Here is a 10,322-nt window from a genome sequence, read left to right as displayed (position 1 = left end):
CTCAAGGCCTGATTTCAGAGTCTCCTTTTTGGTTCTGATGTACTTTGAAATAATAATTGTATCTATTATCTCTTAGCCCGACTAGATATAATATCCCTTAAGGTAAAGAAACAAGTCTTCCCTAAGTTTATGAATTCCTTTATACATTTTAAATAAATATTTGTCAAAGTGAGTCAGTGAAGTCTTCCACTACCCACAAGGATAGATCTGTCTCTTCAGAAAATGCTAATGTTAATAGAAGCTCATGAAAATGACATGTAAGAGTCTCTTTGCATCAGTATAGACAGACTGAAGTCCTTCATCTGCTCTAAAAGGTAAATGCTAAATAACCACATCATGGGAGACTAGGGAAGTAGTGAATAAATACAGAAAAGGTGAGGTGCCTGGGATTGAATGAAGGGAAGCAGGGGCAGTAAAAACAAAGTTATAAAGGCTCAGTAGCCAAGAACCAGTAGGAAAAGGTGAAAAAGTCAACATGAAGGGGCCTTCATAACTAAGGCGTTTTGTACTGTGAGGGAGAATGGAAAGGCCAGTTATAAACATGGGATAAGACCCTGGTAAACCATGGCATTAATATGTCTGAGCCAGCTCCCATCCTCATTCATTTTCCTCATGAAACTGCCCATCACTGCAAAATAATCTTCAACCACTAATGGCCTGGACAGAGGCCTGCAGTGCCTCTCCTCTCCTCAAGTCTGTCCAGACCTCAAGCACGGCTCCCAGAGGGCCAGTAGGGTCTCTTGAACAATGACTTTCACCAGTTTGATAGAAATCAAGGGCCCCCTGCCCATAGGTCTCCCTTTCTAAAGTCAGAGTTCAAAGAAAGGAGAAGGGGCCAAGAGAAGCCCACCAAGAAAAAGTGAAGGAAATGATAATCAACTCTCTTTTTCACACATTTAGAGGTCAGAAACTTACTCAGCTTCTCAAGTAATTCTCGGAGTGTTTGGATCCACTGGTTACAGAGCGACTCCTCCGTGCACCAGAAGGTCACGTGACTGCACCGCCAGCGGTGACGCCGTGCTCTCTTTACAAAGTACACTACAAAAAGAAACACATTCATCACTCCTAAGTGGGCGAGCCTCAGGGACATTCATGGTGAATGGCCAGGCTGTCAAATGTCTCAAGCTGTATGATGCCCATGATAAAAAGGGAGTGTAAAGAACCATGAGAGAAACTCTTTGCTATAAAATTATGCAAAAAACAAGAGCCAACGCACTTGCCCTGGGAAATTTTGGGAACAGGAACACGGGACAGTAAACAAGTCCATTCGGCTCAACCCAACCCTGTTCCAAATTCACTCCGACTGAATCTGTACATAGATTGGAGAAGCAGGGAGCTGACCCAACGTCCCCGGAATCCAGAGGACGCTGGCATTGCTTATTACCTGTAAAAGCATGAGGTTTTGCCATTTTTTGCCATTTTCCAGTATGATAGTGTTTCTCATCAATTTCTGTTTCTTCTACAGTGATAATCTCAGAAATAGGAACTGAGCGAGTATCTGGAAAGACAGAAAAAAGTAAGAAAAGCCAATGTGCCTAGGAGAAACTGATGAGCATATTCAAAGGAAAAAACAGCCAATGTTCTAGTTTTTATTCATAAACGATTAGAAGGGACAAGAAGTATATACCATACTTTAATCTTTATGACAGTTAATAATACGATGACCCCATAATAAGATTTCTGTTCCTTGGCAGGAATGAGAAAGAAAATGCCCTGGTTGGGGGCAGCTTAACTCACACGACGAACACATTTTCAAAGGGTCGGCAAGAAGTCCCCCACACAAGCAGGTTCTAGTCTAAATGTTAATATACAAGTTGATTATTTGGAAATCAGAACTCAAGCAAAAAATGTCATAGGTCTTTTTCAAAATTCTATCTTCAAAGTTCTGTACTTAAAGGGCATCCATTTAGAGAAATCCAAGGAGAAAAGATGGAACTTTTGGAGGAGACTGAGGAGGAAGGAGCTCTGAGGACTTTCTGAGGCTGCAGGATCTGAGTGCAATCTCTTATTATGAATAACATTTAAAACATGTTCCTCAATTCAAACCCATTGCTACCAGAGTCTAAGTAAAAGAGGGAAAGCCCTCCAGGCTTTCCTGGTACAGAAAAGGAGCATGGTGATGAAAGATGGAATGTCCATTTAGGGCCAATGGTGGGAGATTGTGGCATCCTGGAGGAAGTCTAGGATGAGACTGGAATGGGAGGACAGAGCCAGACTGGGAAGGACTCTGGATCCCACAGGGGAGTGGAAGGGCTGGGGTGACTCAATCACATTTCTGTTTTAGGAAAATCATGAGTTAACGAGTCAGGAGAAACCCTCATTCAGATGCAAGATCTCAGAATCATCTCTGACTTGTGCTTCTTTTTCACCTACTCCCCCTAATTCATTCATTTGCCAAGTCCCATCAGGTCTTTCTATTCCTACCACACCCTCTATAACTCCCTCCTTCAAAAATCATAAAACCACAGAAATGAAACACCTCAGAAGTCACCCAGTCCAGCCCAGTCCCACTACAACACCCCCAAGAGGCCATCACTGAGCTCTCCACAAGAAGCCCGCCTGAGATGAGGGCTAGCCTTTACCATGGGACCCTCTCCTCATAAGAGCTTTGGCAAAGGAGGTCAGAAGATGCCAGTTACCACTGGCACATGCCGTCTAGAGTTGGTGGATCTCTTCACCAAATAACTTGCAGATTGCCACTCTCCTCCATGTTCCTATCTTCTGAAGGCCTGAGAACCTGGAGTCATTTGGGGCTCTTTTCCTGCCCCAAAACTACAGAGGTTTCACCTGCAGTGCCCCTGATCCTATATTCACCTCTGGAGGAAGGGAAACTACTGTCCTTACACTCTGCCTTTCTGTTCTACTGGGCCCTTTCAAACTCTTTTTTTATACCAAAGCCTCCCATTTATCCCTAATCTTTTCCTTATTCTTTGGGTTCACTGCCCAGGACCTAGGGCAGATAACAGAAAGGAGGGCTCTGTCCCTTCATGCTCAGCTTATTGAAAACGATGCCCTAAGATGAGAACGGTCAATGCTGGAGGAGCTATGGGAAGCTGGGCACAGGAACAAAATGTGGAAATATGAGGAACTAAAATGGTCTTTCACTTAGACATGGGGATTCTCACAGGTCCCATATTCCGAGGCTCCCTATAAACCAAGATGTTGATTGATAACACCATTGTGATAGCGGAGAACCAGAAACAAAGTAAATGCTCCCTGAGTGGTGTATAAACAGACATGGTCTGGAAGGATGATGGAAAATCCAGTGCCATAAGAAACAACAAACATGATGAACACAGAGAGGCCTGGCAAAGACTTGTATGAAGTGATGCAGAGTGAAAAAAAGCAGAGTCAAGTCAATAATATAGATAATTACTATCATGGAGTTAATTCCATTTGGAAAAAAGAAGAAAGAAAACAGCCCAAAGGGAATGTTTCCAAAGTATAAAGAACAGCAGGGGGAAAAAAACCACTGTCACCTCCCCTTCCTCCTTGGCAGATGACCTCAGGATTCACAGGGGGTCTAGGGTCAATGTCAGATTCTCTAATTTATAGATTGATTTTACTAAAATTATTCCTCTTTGTTATAAAAGCCAGTTCTCTGAGAGGGGGTAATGAGAAGGACTCAAGAAATTTAGGAAATGAAAATCCAAAAGACATCAACAAAGCCTATGGTTTTTTAAAAGACCACATGGTTCCCAGAGCTCCCTTGGTGAAGCTCCAAAAGTCAATGTCTAGAAATATCTGGATGGAAAGCACCTCAGAAGAATCATCTGCCATCTCAGAGGCCCCTAAAAGTGTTTGAAGCAGATGAGGGACATGGTCAGGTTTGTGCCTTCAGACCAACAGCAGGGCAGCTGTCTGAAGTAGGATGGACTGGAGTGCAGAGGCCAAGAGGTCAATACACAGGGGACTCCACTAGTCCAGATGGGTGATGAAGCCTGAGCTGGGGTGACCACCAGGGGACAGGAAAAAAAAAACTGACAAGATTGGCAACACATCCCTCAGTGTCATGGGGACCTTGGTTTCCTTGTCTCTAAAATGACCAGCTGGCTACAACTCACATAAAGCCTAAAGGTTTGCAAAGTACTTTATACAGCAACCCATTTATAGATAAGGAGACTGATGGGGAGAGAATTTAAGTGACTGCTCCAGGGTCACACTGCTCTGCATATAATCTGAGGCAGAATTTGAACTCCGGTCTTTCTGACCCCAAGTCCAACATAAATCACGGCACCCCCTAGAAGCCTTCTTTTTAGTTCTAAATTTCAAATCTTAGGAATTGATTCAATGGGAAATGAGAAAAAGGGAAGAGATAAGTCTAAGGGCACAAATCCTGAATAAGAAACAATGGTTGTATCTCTAACAGAAGTTTAGAAAAAAAAATTTAGGTAGTTCTACTTCTATGACTAAAGTAAAATGATATTTCTAAGTTTGGAAAATAACATTATATCTCAGTGTATTTTCTACTCAAAGGTATTTGCTGTTGTTAAACAATAGGGAAATCCATTTTTTTTCATCTCCTGGAAGTTATATGATTACAATTTTTTAATCTGTAAATATACATATTAGTCAAACATTTTTAAGCAGGTTTGATCCTTTGATCTTAATCCTCCCTCATCCCACATATCCTGTCACCCCAAAGCCATCACCCAGAGAAACAATGCTTCTGAGGAAGGGTCTGGTAGTCCTTGATGCCACAAATTACCAAACAGCTTGTCACCTGCAGGGCAGGAGGGCTGGAGGGCACTGCTGGGCTCTGCTGCCTCCACTTCAGTGGTCCCGGGAAGCCAACCCAGGATCCCATGACTCAGAAACCCAGTCAGACGACTGGCCCTACATTCAGCCCAGCTCCTGCAGCCACTCTGCTGAGGAGAATTCCTTTTGGAGACATAACCACAGCAATGGAAAATCCAGAAAACAGTTCTTGAAACCAACTTCCTGGGCACTGTCAAGTGGTTCAGTGGCAGAAACAGATGTCATTTTATCAATGGAAATGACATGAGAAAATTTTGCATCTACTTTGCCACTGTTCTTATCTTATGTACTTGGGTACTTTTCCATCTGAATTATAGCCAAAACTTATTATGTATGAAGGGGAAAATCTTCCCATCTAATTTTCTTTCTTTTTTTCATCCAATTTTCTCTAATAAAGGTTTGCTATCCAAGACATTCCCCAAGGAGTGGTCGAGGAAAGGAACAAGTGTTTTTGAAAAAGATTGTCAACAATCAACCAAAGGAAAGAATGCTCTAAGTCCTAAAGATGACATCAGCTCTGGGGTTCTTTTTCTCACCCAGAAAATTAGGAAGATGATGCAAAGTGATCAGAATAACCAATGTTGGATAATTCTGGCCAACATGAATTATGAAAACTATTAGGAATTATTTCCCCAAAGTTCCTTAGCTTTCTCTGCTCTTGGTTCCAAAGATCCCACTGGCTGGGCAAATTCCTAAAGAAGACAAAGGCAGCAAAGCAGACACCAAACCATTACAGCTGCACCTTCCAAAGTGGCTAAAAGCTGGAAACAAAGGGAATTCCCCAGGGGCACATGGCCAAACAAATTCTGATAGAGAGGTCTGCTTCAGGATGGCAATTTTGAAAAGTGACAGCTTGGATTTATTTGACTAGAAGGACAAGCAGTAAGTAGTTACACACACACACACACACACACACACACACACACACACAGTTTATTACATGTGTAGTCTCATTCGATTCGATTTTGGAGTGGAAATGCTCCTTTTATTTGCTACTATGTTCAGAATAAAATCTAAGTAACAAGATTATGATAACATGGAATGTGACGGGCCACCAGGGGTCAGGGAAAGCTGCTCTGTCCTGCAAGAGGATCCTCAGGCCAAGGAAACAAGAGGTGCAGTGCCCCAAGAATGACAAAGGAATTACAAGAGCCCTGGAAAACTCCTCACAAGTGATGCAGAGTTGAAGAAGCAGAGAGAGAGCAGGAAGAACCCTAAGGTCAAATCCCTGGCTCTGTCCTCCAAACAAAATCACAATGGTCTCAGCAGATGCATTTCTCCCCTTTCAGTGACCCCCCCCCCCATACAGTAAGGCTTCTGGAGGAGGGGCCAAGGGGCAGGAGGAAAGCTGGGGAGGTGAGGAACAAGCCCAAAGAGCCCCAAGTTCCAGGCTCTTGCAATGCTGGGGAAGGGCAGTAATATCCTGAGGCTGCTCCATTCTCTTCAGGGCTGACCAAGTTGAGGATAAACAACTGAGTAACTCCTAGCTTTCCTCAATTGGACAAATGGCATCATCACATTTCCTAAGGTCAGATGTTTTTGCCTTTGTGAGCAGCTTCGTGAGCCCCTCATCCCCTTAGAAAAGAAGCTGCCTGAGGGCAGAGCTCTATGCTTTTTTTGCTTGCTACATAGCCTATTTCTGTGGCCTCCCAAGTCAATTCTGCTTTGACACTAAAGGTTTGACACAAGAGAAGGAATAGTCAAACTGCTTGTCTCTCCTACAAGCAGGTAGGGCCAGGGCCTAGGGGCAGGCAGACCTGAGATACCCCCGAGCGGTGTGGCCCTGAGCAAGTCCCTTAACTCCTCTCTGCCCCATTTCCTTCATCTGTAAATGGGAATAACCATTGACACCCCCCCCCCAGTTGTTGGAAGATTTGCCCAGTGCTAACACTTTCCTCATTACCTTCAGGTTCCATCTTTTGCCTCAGTCTGTGACCGGCTCCCTGGCACCATGATCACTCCCCCCCAGCTCCTCCTCAGCATCCTCAGCCTGCACTTCTCTGCTCTGATGACCCACTCCCCCGGGCCCACATCATCTGCCAGATCCCCTACCTCTGTGTACAAGCTGCTGCCAAAGGCAACACAGGAAGACTAGTTACAAAATGATCCATATGCCTCATTAAGAGGCTAAGGGCACACCTCCAAGATCGCCCTTCTCTCAGGTCCCTGGGCTCTGCTGTTGGCAGCCGACGCATATCCAGACAGAAGTGGTCTCTGGAAAGCCAGGGCAGGGTCACCCTGGGCCTGCCACCCTGGACCAGGCAACCCCAGGAATCCTCTGAATGCACCCATTCTGGCCCTGCTAGACCTGCAGATCAAAGGACAGGCCCGTGTATTCAGGGGCCATGCAGCCCTGGACTGATGGTTTCCAAAAGGTAAAAAATCAACAGTCTCCGATGTGTGGTCAGATGATTTACTGCAAGGAGGAAAACGCTCTACTATGGTCCGTGACTGCCTGTGGATGCCCCCAAAGAACCACGGTAGGGGCTTGGTCAGCAATGATGGCGGCTCACAGTCTATGGTCCTGTCATCAATGAAACCAAACCTATCTATATGACTGCCGGTTACAGTGAGAAACTATTTTCAACAGTGAGCTTCTCCCTCCACTGCCTCATTCAAGGATGAAAGTGAGGCCAGTGTCAAGTTCTGGGAAAATCTGAAGAGAAAGACAGTAGGTGGGGGATCGGAAGAGGAAGAAAGGGAACCAGAAATGGCTTCAAGCAGCGGTGGGGCCCGAGGAAACCTTGAAAGAGAAAGACCTGAACAAGCTGACATCACCCAGCACTTAGTGGGCAGCTCCTATGCGCCGGCTCAGGGGATGCAGAGAAAGCTGAAGACCCCTCCCCCCAGGGGGGTTTTCATGGAAGCCAGGCTTCACAAAGAAACCATCCACAAAATAAAGTGGAATAAGTCTCAAGGAAGGCACCCAGACTGGAGAGGCCTGGGACAGGAGACAATGAGAAGGAAGGAGGTAAAACAGAGGAGTTTGTTTCATTCTCAAGTACTAAGGACTCAAAGGACCTGACTGAGCTGGGATGGGGAAATGTGCCACGTGGTCAGGTGTGCTTTCAGAAGTGGAGGAGGGCCCCAGGGAGAAAGAGAATGAGGTCTGTTTGGGACAAGTCAAGTTTAAGATGTCGAGGGAACATCCAGTTGGAGATGACCAGTTGGAGGGGAGAGTCTGGAGGTTGGCAGAGAGGATGGGTGCAGGATGGGAAGAGTCATGAAATCCATGGGAGCTGATGAAGCAATGTGCTTCAGAGGAAGAACAGAGAGAAGAATGGTGGCAGCGAGTGGAGATGACCTTCCCAGGAGTTTAGCCACAAAGAGGAGAGGGTACTAGGATGACAGGAGCGATGGAAGGATTGAGTGTTGGAAGATGGGGGAGGTAAAGGCATGTCTGGAGCCAGGAGGTCAGACTGAAAATATGTGCTAGTGGAAGCATGACAGCGGGGTGAATCTGCTGGAGGAGATGGGTGAGAAAGGGGTTGCTTGAGCAGGTAGCAGTCAGCCCCCTCATCATGTGAGATGGGGATGGAGGGGAAGAGGTGCAGAAGGCACCTGAGCCACAGGAGACAAGGAAGGGGGGGGAGGGGGGCTCACAGAGAGCCTCAGTTTTTTCCTGCAGTCTAAGAGAAAACATTCTGTGCTGAGGCTGAGGACAAGGAGAGCCACAGGAAGTCTGGAAGAGCTGCAGGTACTGTAGACTTGCTGAGCAGCAAGGAGGGCCCAGGAGGCCGGGCAGTGTCACTCTGTCAAAAGACTTGGGGATATTCTAAATCTAAGGCAGCAGCGGGTAAGAATCATCCCAGGCTCCCCTCCGGGGGCTTGCCAGGGTATGGCTTGGCCAAGAGATGAGGAGGAGGATGGCTCAGGAAAAGAAGGCAGTGTCAAGTTGAAGTGAGTCACCAAAGGGTCAAGATGGGGAAAGGAAGACAGTGTGAGCATGTCCAGGTGATGGCCTGGGAGAGAACAATGGGGTCAAGAGATTAGAAGTCCTAGTGAGGATGAAGAATAGTTCGATAAGGCAAGGCAGAGGGAGAGGCTGGATGCCAATAGATTCTGGCTGGAATTCTGGAGGTGGAACATTGTGGGTGACTGGGGTGAGGGTGGAGGACTAGGTCATGAAACCCTCCCTAGGTTTCAGTCTCCTTCCTGCAAAATGAGGAAGCAGGACTAGACTAGAGGACCTCCGGGTTCCTCCCTAGCTCTAAGTATACAATCCTATGATCTCTTTCACTTCCAAATGCCTCCTTCTCTCAGGGATTCCTATAGCTCCTCTAACTTATTTTCCAGCTCATTAAGATATTTACTTTCTTTTCACCTGGGGTCCTTGAATTTTTTTAAAAAGGCTATTTATTAAACAGTTAGATCCTAACAACTTAGCAGCCATTTGAAAAAATCCAAATTTTTGTTTTATTTTTAAATAGTCCCTCACTAAAAGAACGTGTGCCTACAGACACTAAACTCAAACTTTGAAGCCAGACTGGGATGCTCTCACGTCCTGTTTTTTATTTTATTTTATTTTTTGTTTTTTTTTCAAGGCAAATGGGGTTAAGTGGCTTGCCCAAGGCCACACAGCTAGGTCATTATTAAGTGTCTGAGACCAGATTGAACCCAGGTACTCCTGACTCCCGGGCCAGTGCTCTATCCACTGCACCACCTAGCTGCCCCTCACATCCTGTTTTAAACTGAATTTCAGATGGCACTGGGTGCTTTGTTTTTTTTAATTACAGCAACCCCTCCAAAGTCTTGCTTCACAAGGATATGACATCAGAAGTCAACAGTTCCCCAAGTGACGGGCTTGGCTGAAAGTACAACTACACAAAACTATCTCCCCATCTGAGAGCATCCTCTGAAGGAAGGCAGCTCAATCTAAGGTGGAAACCCCTCAACTTCCTGCCACAAGAAGCTGGGTGAAGGTTACAGGTGGATTTGGGTGTTTTCCTTCAAAAGGGCCCACCTGTGCCCCAGGGAGTGCTGAGAAGTCTGGGTTTTAATCTCATCATCCATGTCTGCCAGCTGGTCCCAGAGGTCAAAGGAACCACTGAAGGTTTTGGAGCAAAGGAGTAACCTTGTCAGAACCACATTGTCTCCAAGAAAACTTCATCCTCCCTGCTATGCAAAGGTCAGACAGAAAATTTCCACCATTCCTTGCGTGATGCTATGTGGCCGTTCTGACTTGGGGGTTGTTTGGTGAAGGCCCCTCCAATGGGACTCCTTCCCAAGCCCTCAAAGGGACAAGCCCCTGTCACCTGAGGTGGAGCAAGAACAGTCCCAGGAGGATCTTGGGTCATTTCTTTCATTCCCATTTCAGACCAGGGTACCCAAGGCACAACACTTGGGGTCACTCACTGGCTATCTAAACCAAAGAATCAACAGGCAGTCTTCTGATTTCAAGGAATTATTCCCTTGCTAGGAAATGACATAAACAGCCCTGTTCTCCCCCCCCTCCTTCCTACAAAATAGCAAACATCCCATTTACGCACGGACTTGGCACACGTGACAGAGCCTCTCCTAAACATCGGTGCAACTCAGGGGAACTTTGTGGTCCTATGGTCCAG

The 10,322-nt window shown here is 45.9% G+C and overlaps 1 protein-coding gene and 1 long non-coding RNA gene across 4 annotated transcripts in view; one reads left to right on the top strand and one right to left on the bottom strand.

Annotated features, from left to right (window-relative positions):
• The window catches only part of CERK (ceramide kinase), a 54,370-nt gene that overhangs the window by 24,662 nt on the left and 19,386 nt on the right, over positions 1 to 10,322 (bottom strand). For all 3 annotated transcript variants that reach the window (XM_074227263.1, XM_074227264.1, XM_074227265.1), the window contains 2 exons: positions 1,385 to 1,498; positions 916 to 1,038 (listed from right to left, as the gene is read on the bottom strand). In XM_074227263.1, coding sequence (XP_074083364.1) covers positions 916 to 1,038; positions 1,385 to 1,498 — 237 coding nt within the window. The remainder of the gene's footprint in view (positions 1 to 915; positions 1,039 to 1,384; positions 1,499 to 10,322) is intronic.
• Positions 3,922 to 8,328, top strand: LOC141515563 (uncharacterized). The gene is made up of 3 exons (XR_012476360.1): positions 3,922 to 4,077; positions 5,156 to 5,640; positions 6,668 to 8,328. It is a non-coding gene; the product is annotated as an uncharacterized LOC141515563 (long non-coding RNA).

The sequence above is a fragment of the Macrotis lagotis genome, chromosome 2 (genome assembly GCF_037893015.1).
Source record: "Macrotis lagotis isolate mMagLag1 chromosome 2, bilby.v1.9.chrom.fasta, whole genome shotgun sequence".
NCBI classification, from domain to species: Eukaryota; Metazoa; Chordata; class Mammalia; order Peramelemorphia; family Peramelidae; genus Macrotis; species Macrotis lagotis.
The sequence above is the reverse complement of the archived record's forward strand: the minus strand, read 5'-3'. Positions and strand labels throughout refer to the sequence as shown.